The sequence below is a fragment of the Achroia grisella genome, unplaced genomic scaffold (assembly GCF_030625045.1).
Source record: "Achroia grisella isolate CSIRO2021 unplaced genomic scaffold, CSIRO_AGI_Agris_v1 utg512, whole genome shotgun sequence".
In the NCBI taxonomy this organism is placed as follows: domain Eukaryota; kingdom Metazoa; phylum Arthropoda; class Insecta; order Lepidoptera; family Pyralidae; genus Achroia; species Achroia grisella.
The window spans coordinates 4077323-4094194 of NW_026712906.1; the positions used below are offsets into that span (position 1 = coordinate 4077323).

At 31.9% G+C, this 16872-nt stretch overlaps 1 protein-coding gene across 1 annotated transcript; it reads right to left on the bottom strand.

The window, feature by feature from the left end:
- Nucleotides 1-10255: 10255 nt before the first annotated feature.
- LOC131846818 (uncharacterized) lies at nucleotides 10256-14656 on the bottom strand. Its single transcript, XM_059196229.1, has 5 exons — nucleotides 14562-14656; nucleotides 12859-13142; nucleotides 12448-12536; nucleotides 11336-11516; nucleotides 10256-10717 (listed from the first exon to the last, which is right to left on the bottom strand). Exons 2-5 carry the CDS (start codon nucleotides 13108-13110, stop codon nucleotides 10682-10684), a joined length of 558 nt encoding a protein of 185 aa, XP_059052212.1. The 5' UTR covers nucleotides 13111-13142; nucleotides 14562-14656; the 3' UTR covers nucleotides 10256-10681.
- Nucleotides 14657-16872: the final 2216 nt, after the last annotated feature.

A 16872-nucleotide genomic window follows, 5' to 3' on the forward strand; every position in this document is an offset into this window, starting at 1 on the left:
AATCCAAAGAGATAAAGTTTTATAGATAAGTATGAATTATAATGATGTTATCGAAGTGTAGGAAGGTTTATTTTTGTATACAGTTGTATGCATATCAGGAAACGCCTTAGGACATAATAAATGAGAATATATAACTAATTTCCCTTTCCTAAACACCTGTTTATTAATTTGCGCTGTGTACGTACTATCTCTGTTTTACTGCTGATATTTTAAAATAATTATAAATTAGGTACCCCTAGACTCAACTGTACCCCATTTATGTTTGGTGGCTAGTACTAACTTTCATTTTGTATGTAAATATTTTTAATATGTAACTAACCAATTAATGTTTCTTTAAAAAATGTTGAATAATGTGATAAATTACCTCTATTGATGTTCAAAATTACCCCCAAGTAAAAGTAGAGTACAAATAAGTATTGTAACCTATTGTATTGGATTTGGGGGTAATTTTGAACATACAGTTTGTATATTTTTTGACACTTATGTTCATTTTGCACCAATATTTTATAACTATGTAAGGAATTTGTTAAACTTATTTTTATAACGAAATCCAGTTTGTACTGTGTAATTAATGAAATTAATATTAATTATTGAAACTTTTTCCTTCCTAACACAATTGTGTCTGTTTTGTGTTTGAGGGTAATTATGAACTGTCGTTATTTTAAGAAATAATTATAATATGTAACTATTGACATAGTAATTTTAAAGTTTCAGTATCAATGTGAGGGATACTTTAACAGCGCAAATTTCCTTCTTCTTCTTCCTTGTATAGCTCATTGCCTCTTGGTGTAGTCACTTCTTGATGTAATTCTAAATGCAAATAATTGTAAGTAGTGTCGTTTATGCCATGTGATCAGTTATTATCATACAATCGTATGTTCAATTTTACAACACTAAAGTATTACGCAATTATACGCAATATTAATTATAATATTAAGTCATAGTGATGTCAAATCAAGATGATTCATCGTTTTCCCTCACTCATAAAAAATGTCTAACATCCAATAAACATATTTTAGCTGATGTACTGTTCTGTTTTGTCCTTTTTTTCAAGATATTGAACTGTAAGTAGTACAATGAGGTTATAAGACTGGAGAAACGTGAGGCGTTTTCTCCGTAGTAATGCTTTTACTAGACATAGGCAAATAAATACATACAAAATTATTTGTAATACGAGCTATTCTAACTACTCTTTCTTTGAAAAAAAAAAGACAAAACATTGACAGTTTAAATGTGATTGTGGTTACTTTCAGTTTTTATGAGCGAAAGGGTAAATTATTACTCAATGAAATCGTTTATCTTAAATGTCTAAAATATTTTTTTTACCAGTCACAGGTTGTGGCTTCACTAATGTATTCCTAAACTGTGTTGTGCTTTGTATTTAGAACTAGTATCTTGTATCTATTACGTCCGTCTTGTAATGTATAAATGTGCTAACGTCAATTATATGTATATGTTAATATAGATATATGCCTGCTTGCACTGATGGCTTTCTTCTATAATGCTATGATCGGATGGGATGCTTTGGTGTGCACATTTTTTTAATTAACTATTGGTGTATCACTGGATAGTTGTATGAAACCTACATATATAGAGTTTTGTACAGTCAATTCTTCGAAATACCTACTCAGTGCTTTGTTTTATAACTATTAACTTCCTATGATATAATTGTCATGTTTTCTCTCTATTTTCAACCGTGCTTCATTACTTTTTCTATTAAATTTATATTTCTATATATGTGGAAGTATAGTTTAAAGCGACTACTCTAATTTATTGTATCGACAGTTAAGATATAAACAATATTGTTTTAACACAACTATAAGAGAGTTCCGTGCAATTGCTTATTAAACAAACTTTGCTTATTAAATCACTTCGATCATAGTAGCCTGTTTGCATCTATATTTACTTCATTCTAATTCTTATAAGTGTATAAAATTTTTATTTTTATATGGAGATGGAAGTTTTGTACGGGAATGTATGATGTGTTAATGCTACTGTGTATGTGTACACAAATAGAAAGGAAGTATATAGATTAGATTTTTAAAAAGATATGACAGAATAAAATATTCCATACAACCCTAGGTTGATGAGAGGATTGTTGTCGGTAAGTCGGCCAGTCACAGGCAAGTAAAATAAAATTAGCATATCAGTATCAAGTGTTACAACAATGCATTTCAAACGCACTGAGAAGACAAGACGTTATAATTTAGGTGTTTAAATTAATTAAAACTAGAAGTTCGTAAAACCTTTGATATACAAAAAAGGCTGGATAGGCTCTATAAAATATATGTCTTTTAATATTGGCACAACAACAAAAGTTATAAACATTAGTCGCTATAGCCTTTAGACAAATATTTATGACATTCGTACATTACATGGCTGTGTTTGTGACTGGTTATAGACATCACAATAAGGTCTCGCGGTGATTTTTTTTCAAAATTAATAACAATAAGATGATTATATATTAAAAAAAGAAATCTTGTACTTTAAAATATACAAACAAACTTTTTTAGTTTTTATAATTAAGTCTATGTTCACCACTTCCTAAACATTTCTGTTTCCATTACCTGCAATTACAATTAAATCATCGAAATATAAGTTAATATATCAAAGTGCCCCATGAATCAAAGTTACCCCAATCATTTATTTTCAATTTATATTTATAATATCAAACGTAAGTAGTAAAGTTAAACATCAATTTCACCGCGATATCCTCATTATTAGAATAAGAAATTTTTAGCTAGGGTGTATTAGCTTAGTAATTCGAACGCTAGCGTAGGCAGGCACTTAGAAGTAGGTCGCGGGTTCGAGAGGCAAGACTGAGCTGCGAGGGTGTGAGGTTCTTCTAATATTTTTTTTAATTTCAATTACCTCAATGATGTGATTATACAACTATACCATGTAATACCCTGTTATGCATGACTGCAATAGAAATTTATAATATGTAAATAAATAATGTAATTAATTTAAACTATGTCAGTAAAGCAATAGAAAGAAATTTCATTATTTTTATCAATATCTACCTAATTGAGGATCATGATTACCCCAATTAATGTTACAAAATTTTATACAATTCATTTACGTTAATTGTGTTCTATTTAAGACTGAAATGGAATTTACTATTTAATTTCATTATGTTAATAAAGCAATAGACAGAGACACAAATAAGTTTTTTTTTATATGAAACTGGGTAATATGACCCATTTTCTATTTTAACACAAATGTAACTTAACGACCTTACCTCACGCCCTCTCTATTCAGACAGACAAGAATGGTATTCAACAAATATTGTGCCTATAATGTGGATCGAGTATTAGCATAGCTCTCGCTGCCAGACGAGACGTATGTATATACTATACTTGTATATACGAGTATGTATACTGATTACTGATACAGTAAAGGACTTATTACACTATTCGTGTTGACCGCCAGTACAATACTGGTGTAATTCAAATATTAAAATTTTTTGAAATGAGACTTTAATGCCACAGTTATAAAGTGGTTTTTCCAAGATTCTCGCTCGTCAAGGTTTTGTTAAAAAGGTTGTTATTTTAGGGATATAGAACTTTGAAATGGAATAAATAAAAATATGTTTTTTTAATTGACATGAAATTTACTTTATTCTAAAGGTAATTTTCTGGCATTATAATTTAAATATGACTTCTGGCATATGACCGCCACTGGCTGGCTCGGAGGTAGTCGTAATCTGGAGATTCAATTTTCAAATGACTTTATGTAAAGTTTATATCCAATGACACCTTTTGCTGGATATCCAAAGTTGGACCTCCACTGGTCTAAAATTATATTACAATGCGAACAGTTATGTTTATATTAGATAAATTAAACAAATACGTGACAGTTCTTAAAAATTCTTTCATCAACTTTAGATAGTTGTATTTTCCAAAATAACAGCATGTATATTATATTAACTTACAATAAGTTGACGGTTAAAGCGATTTGCCAGTATGAGATAGTGTAATAAGGTCCTAACTGGTTCGATATAAATAATTTTATATTTGTAAGTATTTATGAATTGGGTGTTAAGTGTGCATATGTAATTATTGTCGATGTTATGTCTGTCTGCATGTCTATTTGCTGTCGTTAATGATGTTCATACATATACATTTTATATTATTCTTTTAAAAACCATCATTACTTTTTATTTTAATCTGATTTCTCTTTAAAGGAAAGGTATAAAAAATTGTTTAATAATTGGAAGGGTACAGTCGTATGTATTATTACAGTAATATGAATCTGGCAATATTGGAACGATGTGTCAAATTATACTTTTTTAGTATGATTCCCTTTTCGTATTTCACCAATTATATTAAACAAAATTCCTTGTATTCTGTTCGCCACAATGTCGATAGTCGATATGTTGATTTTTAATTAATGTATAAATGATTATCAATCTAATACTAGTCTCGTATATCTTGTTTCATTTATATTCTCTTGTGAACATTGAAGCATTAATGACATTTTACAACGAATTGCATGATAGACGTATATATCCATAAACTATAATTGATTTGTTTCACACACCTAATCCTGGCAACATTCTTATCAAATAACTTTTTAAACATTTTCTTAACTTAATATTTACTCAAATTATTTAAACAGAATGATGGAAGAAAACTATCTAAATTACGAGTTGTTATTAATTTAATCTTCAAATAGAAGTTATAGGATGAGACCATTTCTTTTCAAAAATATTTTTTTTAATGTTCAGATAATAATGTTGCCAGTATGAAATTTTTCATGTTACACAGTATTAAAAGTTTTGGTATACAATAATATGCTTTAATAGAATGTGCTCTAATAGAATCGATTATTATCGAACGAATGAGTAGTTGTAGAGCATGGTAGAAACAATCATTCAATTGGTAATAATCGAATTAATAAACACGTTGTACTGTCTCGTCACTGTTTAGTTTGTGTTTTAAATAAATGTTCCCGTGATCAGGAGGCGCCGTATTAATTGCAGGTATGTATGTAAATAGATGTCGCAACAATCCGTGATAAATTTTAATTTTGCTCTAAATTATTTGTTTTAAGTTTAACGCGGTTATTATTTATACGTACAATTAGGAAAAATCACAGGATATTACCACGTTTTAGTATAGTTATGAACTAGCTACTCGCCCGGATTTGCACGGGTGTACATGTACTATACATGTAAATATAAACCTTTCTCTTGAATCACTCTTCTATTGATGCTAAAATGCAATAAAATCCGATGCGTAGTTTAAAAGATCTAAAGAACAGATAGTGGAAGCGACTTCATTTTATACTAAGTTAAGATATCAAGGACTCAATAAAAATAAATAAAACGTGGTAATGATCCTGTGATTTTTCCTAATTGTACGTATAGTTAAGCTTAATTTGAATCCGAATTTCGATACGGTGTTGCTACATTAAATCAATCAATCAAAGTCAATCTCTAAAATTGATGATATTGAGAAATAATGATGAATTTATTTTTTAATATCGGATAACTAATAGAAATATTTATTTGCATAATAAAGCAAGATATTTGTGTCGTATATTTTTACATGTATCTGTAATTAATAATTAAGAATATTCATTGCCAGAGTCTTAAAACGTTTCTATTATCTGTCAATATTAAAAAAGAATAAACTATTTCTATTTTTTCCAATGCTTGTGTGTATAGAAAATTTATTTCGATGATTAAAAAGTACTTAGTATTGAATATATGTAAAATTTATGTTCTTACATATGAATTAAAGGCATACTAATATACTTTTTATTAACTAGCATCATTAACGGAACCCTTTTTATGAAATTATCTAAAATTATTAGAAATATTTTTTTTAATTCACAGATAATACAATGCATGACTTTGGTAGTGAATACATGCATTTACAATCATAGAGTTTTTATATACTGTATATGGTATATGATCACTATACTAAATAATTGAAATGTTTCCTTTATGGAATTCCATTCTCTTTATTGAAGAAATGGCATTATGCCGCGTTGCCTCTGCTGCTGTAGAAAATAAAACATTATTTTTACTTTACATTAAAGTAAATTATTTTAGGTTAAGATTGCCTTTTACGAATATGAAGCACGTCCATTTTGTATGGCAGCGAATGGTTTATCTATGGTTTTATTTGCCATTCTATTTATAATGTAAGTGATCATTCGATTTTTTTGCAATATATTTTTATGATATAAGTCTATACTTATAATACTATTATTATAAAATTTGATAAGCTTAAAAGATGGATTCGTTTTAAAAGAATGTAATAAATACAATAGGTACATACTTTTTTAAGTACTTTTATTTTTTTTTGTTACATGTGACTCGGGTATTTATTGTAAATTGTAATATGTCAATTGCAAATAAGTATGCAATCGTTACAACGTCATAGAGCGATCTATGCTTTTTTTTTCTTTTTTTATGGTTAGGCACTTCTGTGTATGTGCCAATATTATAATTGATTCTTTTTGAAATTTCAATAGAATTAAAATTCAAAAATATTTATTTATTCATGTAGGACATTTATGACCGTCATGTTTTTTGTATTAATATTTTTTTCTCTACAGTCCAATTCAGTTTACTGATTCAATAACTGGCAAACTCAACAGATTTTTTTTAAGTTTAGAAAATTTAGAAGAACGCAATATATGTTGTGAAAATAATGCATTCTGTTGTATTCTGACTTACTATTAAAGTTTTGCAATACGTAAAGTAACAACTAAGTGACATACTGTCTTTGCGAAAACAGCAAAAACTTAGATTTTGTAGTTCACTTTATGAGGTTATCAGTATGATAATTAGTTTTTAAACGGAATTCCAGTTTACGTTACTGTTCTTTTTTAAATAAGCTGATAGAAGTACAAAGAAAATGATAATATGATAGTACTAAAATAAATGTCAATAAATTGACCGCATATTAGTGTTGGACTTAATTAGTGCTCTTATCGTACAGACGCCGGAATCACACACGTGCTATTTTTTTTCTTCAACTATAAGTAAGTTATGTTATACGTAACCTGTGTATCTAGAATGATTCTATCTTTCTGCTAGTCCGATATACCTTATGATAGTATAGGTACAGTCAGCTCGTTTAATTGTCTGTCGTCTACGATAGACCAAATAAATTGTAGTGATCATCGTGGCATTTATATTAAAATTTATTCACTGCTAACTTATGTGACATCAAGTTAACGACGGTAAAAATAAATGTTATAAACTTAATTATTTTAGTTGTTCCTTGTCTTTATATCTAATTTCGTCATTTGAAGGACAGAGACAAAACATAAAATGGTCACGGTCCAATTATGATTTATCAGATTTACCAATAGACCGATCAGTCTACTCATTATAAAATGAAAACTGAAATGAAGTAGAATAAGATGTCTCTATTTTTTGTATGATACTGGAATGTTCTAAGGGTTGTTCCACCAGATGGACAATACGAGTAGTCAAGTGTCGCATATATCCACTTGCAGTTGCATCAGCTCACCAGCGGTGCCCTCAGACTAAAATCGTATCCGTCAGGCGGGTGTTGGCCTTTAACCGCTCCATAAGTCCTTCCGCGGATTTGGAGTGCCAACTGCACTCGCCCCCTATCATCCGGTGAAGCTGTAAAGGGCAGCTGCGGCCACGAGTAGTCTAAAAAAAAATCATCTCACCATCACCTTCGTACCTTTTTTGCGTTGCCATTCGAGAGGATAAGTTCCATAATACCTCGGTGTTATGTCTCATTCAATACAACATTAAAAAAAAATACGAGCTGAGTTTCTTGTCAGTTCTTCTCATCTCGAAATCATTCCGAACTGACGGTAGATTTGACATATCATAAGAGTCTGTAATAGACCTACATGAATAAAGATATTTTGAATTTGAATTTTGAATTTGAATTTCAATGTCATTCAAGTTAGCAGTGCAGTAATTCTGTCATTCAATTCCAACGGTTTACTTCAACGCCCACGCATTAACAATGAACATGTTTTTTATTGCTCATAGTTAACTATTAACCCCCGACGAAAAATAACGTTGTATAAGTATGTCTGTGTCTGCATCTTAGATATGAAACTAATGAACCGATTTTGATGTATTTTTTTTTTAGTAAGCAGATATGATCGAAATGGTTATTTGGTTCATGAATATATAATAATAATAATGTTTATTTTGCATCAAATATTGACAATTTATATTGTTCCCTGGTACCTAAACTAAATAGATTTTTGTATTTTAGGTACCAGAAGGTTATGATCAGTATGTGTTAGGATCTGTTCAGGTGTTTCAAGGTCATCAGCTCTTATGTTAGCTGTAATAATGATCTTAGACGTGTACAGGATATTTACTTTTAGAATCTTTTGTGTTGGTGTTTATTTAAAAATTTTAATTGTATATCTAACTTGTTTTGTATTACATGCTTGTATGTAATTGACTGATATAATAAGTGATATGATCCAAAAATTAAATGTTTATTATTTATTATTTTTATATACAATCTCATTGATGATCCAAAAAGAAACAAAGCGCTGATATTTCATAAAATGTTGTTATGACATATTTATTTAGGTTATATATTAAGTTTTATAAGATGACAGATACTTTTGGTTTATTTATTAATCGTGAAAACTTCATGAATGTAATTTAATTTTGTTTTTTGCTATGTTTGTTTTATATGAAATGTTTCTAATGAGATGTCCGATGAAATATGACTAATGTGACCTTTATTTAGACTATTTCAAAGTGGTTTATTGAATAAAAAACCTAACCGTGTCATTAATTAATTTAAAAACTCAATACATTTTTTACACTTAGACTGACACTTTTTTTTAATGATAATGAAGATGATAATGGAATGGTATACCCGCCTGTGCTAACGGTTTACGGGACACTAGTGGAGGATGGCAAGATGAACATGAAAAGCCCATCGTGACAAATTACAGAAATTTATTTTTTTCAACCTGACACTTAGCAATGGGTCCATATTACTAACGACACCCTTGACACTTAATGAACTTAATTAATATAAATATGTAGTAGTTTGGAAACAGCGTCCCTGTTTCCAAACTACTGCTTAATTTTGGCTAGCGACAACGAGACAGACAGACGTATATACAGTAAAACTCAACTAAAACTCCTTTTCTTTTCTTTTTCCTTCCCTTAATTTTATTTTTTTTCTCTGCTGTTTACAATTGTGCAAAATGTCTCCCATAGATCAGGGCGCTTGTTGAAATATCGGGAGCTCTTAATAAAATAATTACAGTTAGTTTAACTTACTAGTTCTCTTTCTCTACAATTTGAATTTTAACAATGATGTTTAAAAATTACTTTTGTATTCTTAAAACGACAGATTAAAGTACTTTTCAACTTTTTTTTATGTATTATTTACTCTTCCTCTAAAAACTTTATTAAAATAGTTTTTTTGTCTATATCCTAATATAAAAAAGTTTTTTTGTCTGTATCCCTAACTTTTTTAAAATACAGTTCAAAATTCTTCTTTGTTAAAATATAAAACTTACTATACCAACTATTGGCTTTTACAATTTTGGAAACATATAAAGGTATTACTTGGATATCTCATTATGAACGTTTCGTATAACATAATATTGTGTTAAGTATAAAATTGTGATGCCCATTCTAGGTACAATATAGTTAAACACCGTTGTTGTAATGTTGGAAATCATTCCCATTAAAACTACATTTTACACATAATTGCATTTTTTATTTAATACCAACTTTTTATACTTACACTACAAAAATATTCAGAGGAGAGAAGTCGAAAAAACTGTGGGCTATTTGCAAGATCAAGGTATGTTAAACTTGTGTTATGATGTTCTAGACGACTAATATAAATAAATATTTTTTTTGTACAAACATGTACATACAAACAATCATATTCATGAATACAAATCTTTTTACCATGCGAGGGATCGAACACGCGACCATCGGAAGTAAGGGGGTCTGCTAAACCGATACAATACCGATGTCGTCAATGATATATATATCGATGTTGAAAATTAAATTTTTAGTAGCAAAATATGGATGTTAAGACTTCTATAATATCAGCCATTGAAAAATGGAAAATTAAAAATTCCGCCATTGCAAAATAAAATATATGATCATATAAATATATAATCATATAAAGTATTAGCAAAAAACAAGTACAATGATATTTTGCTAAGTATAACATCGAAATTTCTCATTCGATTTTTTATCGTAAATAGATGTGAGATTGAATATTCAATATATTCAATCTCACATCTATTTACGATAAAAAATCGAATGAGAAATTTCGAATGCTTGAATTGGAACGTTGCGTGAAAGAGAAACATAGATGTGTGCGAGATAGTGAGAAAGTAATAGGGAAAAACAAAATAAGGTAATAGAACCTAAACAATAGAATAAAGAAGGAGAAATAAATGGAAGATACATGAGCAAAGACTTATTTTCTACCACTAAATACCATAAATATATTTATAAAGAAATATGAATATCATCTACGTATTTTTTTTGTAATGTCGACTACCCCTAGTCATTTTTACAGTAGCTATACAGGAGTTACAGTAACGGTAATGGCTGGCGGGTTTGTCTGATAGCTTGTAACTAGGAAATCCACTAAAATACGAGTATTTACTTTGTTCTTCACTACATCTTATGATAAGAGAAATAGATATGTTTTTTTTCAATTCTCGTTCATGGCGTGATGCTGTCCAAATCTGAATCCAGAAACTGAAATCAATGTTATTGAATTAGACTAGTCTTGTTATTGTTAAATAAGTACAATGTCTTATCAAAATCTCTAGGCATCTGCATAATTTCAAAAAGGGAGAGTGTTTTGATTTAGTTCTGATGTTACTACCGACATAAACAAAAAAGGAAGTGAGTTCAAATCTGACCGGCTAAAAACTATGTAGATATACCTATTTCTTACTAATTCTTCGGTGAAAGAAATACAATAATTATTCTTTGTTAGGTTACGATGTGTAATACTCAGAGCGTTGTGGTCTAGTAAATTACACCCAATAAATCGTGAAATCAAATCTGTCAGATTTAGTCTTCTTAAAATAAATATATAATAGTTTCTTTCAGCTCTCCGAGACTATTCAAAAATGCTTAAATGAAGTTTATTTGAATAAAGGATTTTCTATTCTATTCTACCATGAAGTATTATAGAAGAAACAACAAACCAATCGATCAATCCGAAAGATGGCGATAGTCTCGCTTTCTAACATATGGGATTCAAATATAACAACCGAAATAATAACAATTAAATAAATTACAACCACGGCATCGACAGTTAAAACTTCATATGGGATAGCAGTAGGTACGGTATGTAGGTATTATTACCTTCAAATCTAAATTGTCTAATGCCCGTTCCAACGCCAACAATCCAGGGTCATCTGGAGTGAACACCCGACATTCATCGTCGAAGAACCTCTCCATCTTCAGCTGTAACTCCTCGTTGTAGCGACGGACGCGCTCCTCCGCAGCTTCCGCTAAAGTATCCAACGATAATGATGGCTGAAAACTAACAAATTTATCGTAAGAACTGTATTTTTTTTAAACTACTTTAATGTCAAAGAAGATACCCTGACAACTAGCCCACTCGATAGAAGCTGACAACCGTCGCTATAACAGAATAGTTAGGGAGTTAAGAACCGTTTTATCTCGTTAAATTTTATTATAAGCAGCACTATTATTAATTTTTATTTCAGACAAATAACGATGATTATTCCCAAGACAAATAAAGATGTTATATACACGAACGACCACGAAACACGTGTGACCATGACCACCAATGGAAGTTAGGGTTGGGGTTTCTGGGCGAGACTCCACCCTCCAAGGGTAGGTGGATAAGCTGTCTCATGTCACGCCAGTAAACCCTTCATGCATTGACATATACGAGGACTAAGTTTTAGAAATTGATGACCCCATTACTAGCAATGTACCCTGTCAAGATGCCCTCTCCTGGAAACCATCCTCATGTTCCTCCTATCATCCTCCACTGGTGCTCCGCCAGCATAAACCGTTAGCAACCGGGCGGGTGCATCATACCATTATTATCCACAAAAAAAGAGGATGCAGAAGACCAGTATCATCATTCAGGGGACTAAGGTACCATTCCTCTCTGTAATGTCACTGTCAAATTCACAGACAACTGACAAGTTGAAACAAAACCGTTAGCATTTGAAATTGGTATTGGCAAAATCATTGAATGTCTGATGGAGTTATAGTTTTAAAAAAAAGGCGTTGGCAGCAGAATACATCCACACAGGCGGCTTATTATTGCTTATTTAAAAAGATTTCCACAGATTAGATTCACAGTCTATTATTTATAATTTATCTATAGTCTCACAGGAATTAATGTCATCTCTATTGGTGATTTTCTGCAATATACTGCGATTATCCTCCAATGGGAGATGGCCTGATACATCTTGTAAATACTAATAGAAACTAACCTATAAAGCGATGATAGATATCTAGGTGGAAATGCAGCATTTGCAGCCTTCAACTCAGCCCACGGATCACTGAAGCTTCTGTTTTTGTACTGCATCAAAATTAATTCATTATTCAATTAAATTAAAATATATTTATTTACTACAAACAAACTATAAATGCAATACAATTCTAAATTTTATAATATTATTGGTAAACCATTTGTTAAAGGTCCCGTCAAAATCGGTTCAGCCTTTTCAGAGATTATCCGGAACAGACCGACAGACAGACAAAAATTATAAAAAATGTTATTTTAATGTATGAACCGTATTTATATTCATTTGCATGTAGTAAAAAACGGTTATTTCAATATTACAAACAGACACTCCAATTTTATTTATATCTATAGTGATACATAATATAATTATGTTTACCCGTCTGTATAGTTCGTAATCGATCTCCGAGTCAGTCATCGCTCTGGACAATGGTATGCTTGAGTCGGTGCTGACTGTACTGATCTCGTATTCGTCAGTGTTAGATGACAGTATGCTGTCGCTCCTGACCGTCAAAGAGTCCGGCTCTGTCCAGTACGGGGACACGGTTATATCGTCAGGTATATCCAACTCATTTACCATTGAAGAACGATACTTTGGTATTGAGGAAAGGATGGACTCGAACATTCTCATTTCGACTCATAAATGCACGTTGGTCACTAAACCTGAAGATAAAAAATTGGCAATGTAGTACTATAATGATATAGTTTATATGTTATTAATTAATATTATAAATGGGAAAGTTTGTATGTATGTTTGTTACTTTTACACGCAAAACCTACTAAACGAATTTTGATGAAACTTTACAGAAATATAGCTTATGCATCAGAATTACACATAGGCTATATTTTATATTGAAATTTAACGTTGGTGAAACCGCGGGCACAGCTAATATATTATATACTAGCAGTTCCCGCGACTACGTCCGCGTGGAATATAACTTTATTTTTCTAAAACAAAATATTTGTTCTAAAATAAAAGTAGCCTAAGTTACTTCTTATTACACCAGCTACCTGCCAAAAAAAGTCCCGTCAAAATCGGTCTAGCCACTTCAGAGATTAGCCGGAACAAACAGATCGACAGACAGACGGACAAAAATTGTAAAAAATGTTATTTTGGAGTGTGTACCGTATTTATATTTTAATGCATGTAGTAAAAAACGGTTATTTCAATATTACAAACAGACACTCCAATTTTATTTATATGTATAGATTAACTTTTATTTTATAGTTTATATACCTATTACCTACTTTCTACAGTCATCTGTATCTAGTATACATAGTGTATCTTTAGTATCTTTAGTGGATACCATGCGTGCGTAACTTTCTACAAAGTTACTTTGTAACAAGTCATATCAAGGTACTCATGCAGACAATTTTATTCTGAATGCAATAGAGATGCTATTATAGATTTACTTTTATAACATTAAAATGACAAACAAGCTTACGACTCATCTAATGGTTAGCGGTAACCATCTCCTATATCCAAGAAAAGCTCATCACGTTATCACTATGATTATTCCGGGTTCATTTCAGAAGACTAAGATGCCATGCCTCGTATCGTGCTATTAATTTCAACCTATAATTGATATGCTTCTATAATTTCGCTGTGTAATCTGTACCTTACAACCAAAATACAGTTTACCTACGAAGCAAGCCAGCGGGTGAACAAAGGATATGCTCTTGTAAGGTTTCAATGTCATATTGGTTTGGAAATACCACTACTGACATTGTTATATAAGTAACGACCAATGTTCTGCAGTGGACTGCAATAGGTTCAATGAAATCAAGTATAAATTCATGAGCTGTACTATGACAAATCGATTATACTCATCCTGATAAAATTCCGGAAGTAGTCGAAACAATTGTTGCGAAAAAGAAACAACAGTTATTACATACTTATGGTGAATATTTTCCGAAAATCCCACGGATTCCCACGGAAATGAACGGCAATATATCCCGCGCTCAAGTCATTATGAATAACATGTTTGTATAGTAATTTTAAAACTATCACTACCTACTAGCGCTATTAAGTTCTCAAGGCTTTTAAAAATTAAGCTAATTTAAAAGGTCAAACTTAAATACCTCACGTGGATTGAATCACGTAGTCCAAAAAACCAGGCTGGGTCCAAGAACGTTCGCTGCAAATATTGTGGAAGATTGTTTGATCAATACGTGAGACTTACCATGCGACGATACTCTGCATAGCTAGGACGAGAAATGTATGTATGTATATATATAACTCAAAGGTGACTGACATAGTGATCTATCAACGCATAGCCCAAACCACTGGACGGATCGGGCTGAAATTTGGCATGCAGGATGTTATGACGTAGGCATCCGCTAAGAAAGGATTTTGATTAATTCTACTCCCAAGGGGATAAAATAGGGGATGAAAGTTTGTATAAATCTTCTTAAGTTTTCGACTGATTGAACTGAAATTAAAGATTGGAGCTACTGCAATGAAGACGTTCGCTTAAATATGATTTTGATAAATTCAACCCCCATGGGGATAAAATAAGGGATGATGAAGGATGTAAATGTATTAGTTTGAACCTATCAGTAGCTAATGGAACGAATAAATTAAGACGAACAAAACAATTTTTAGTTCTTTAGGCTACTTTTATTTTAGAAATAAAATTAAATTCAAAGCGGACGAAGTCGCGGGAACAGCTAGTCGTAGTATAAAAACAAACACTGGGCGAGCACTAGTGTGTATAAAAATGATAGATACAATGTATGTATGTTTTGTTTTCTGGTATAATACAAATATTAAATAAACAACAAATTATTGTTAATACACTGTGGAATAATTTTATCATTGAAATTGTTTAACCTGAGATAAATCTATGTAACCTAAATAGCTTACAAATAGGGTTATCTATTTTCAGAATTCGCCTATAATACCAAACTTCCTGCCCTTTGCCCGCATTTCGAATTGTCACCATTTTTTTATAGAGTAATATTTTAATAAAACCCTCATTATTTGTACTGATTCAGGCAAATAATTATTAAATTCATCCATTACTGTCATACAGAAAATGTTTTATTAATCTGTATTATTTAATATTTTTAGGTATTTTTCTTGACAATTTGGGGGAATATCCCTCATGGAGATCCGTCCGTCCCAGGGGCTTAACGGACGGGTACTGTGAGACTTCTACTCACTAAAAATCGCATTGTATTCCTCCCTGCCGCCATAATGCCGGGGTTGTGGGAACGAGTTCGCAATCACCGCGACTCCAGCGGCGGTTGCCCGCAAGCGGACCGTCCTCAACGCGTGAGGGGAACTCTTCCTAGTCCTCCCGCCTACCGTGGGGGAGACGAACCAGAATAAGGGATGCGCGTCCCCCTCATCTCGGCTCGTGTTGTGTGGACGGCAGACTTGAACCCCTGAGTCTGCCGCCCACACAGACACCCCGCGCCCGCTTCGCACGTGTCTCTACAAGAGGTAGAGTCATAGCAGGAGCTCGTCACCAACGCGACGCTTAACGGCCAGGACGGGCCCCACCTGGGCTCATTGTCCCGTCCTGCGGTGTTCTTCTCGTCCGACTATTGGGCTTTATGCTAATTATAACCTGAGGGCATTATTAACATACTGCTTGAGGCACACTAGAACCAAACATTGTTCAGTCACCGTTCCCCGCGTACGTATCCACGGGGATGGGGGACCTAACAATGTTGTAACATACGAAGAGGTTGTCTGACCAGCACCCCTTCTAAACTCCTTACATTTTTAAAAGGTAAAGGTACTATTTTTTTTAGAATTTCTAATAGCTCTGTATGGCAACCCTAAGTCGTAAGTATCTGTGGTATTCTTTAAATACCAGTACTCTCCTGTTAGATAGCCCCCAGACCCCGAGATAACCGGGTTTAGGTATGCGAAGAATAGTTCCTACCTTTGGACTTTGTTATATAGCGCACTAGCTCTTACCCGTTATTTTATGTGCTTTCTTTGAGCTAAAAGATATGGGCATTCTCGTGATGCAAATTCAAATTCAAAAATTATTTATTCATGTAGGACATTTCAGCCGCTTATGACATTTTTCACGCGTCAAATTTTAATATTACAATTTTTTCCCTACCGTCCAGTTTAGTATACAGATTCAATTGAGAAGAAATAGCAAGAAACTCAATTAAATTTCTTGCAGTTTGTCTTGACACAAAATTGAATTACAAACCATCAGACAAATGTTTCCCGCGCTTTTTCTACTTTTTTAAAATTAAAAATTGTGTCATCTTTATGTAAGTCTTCTATTAATACTTCTTCTAATATTGACATTACATAGGTCTGGTCTTCGATCCACAGAAGTTGGCAGAAATTTGCACTATTACGGGGTGGACGTGCCAGCACCAACAGTCTCCTGAGAATAATTGCAAACATACTGAACTGTAC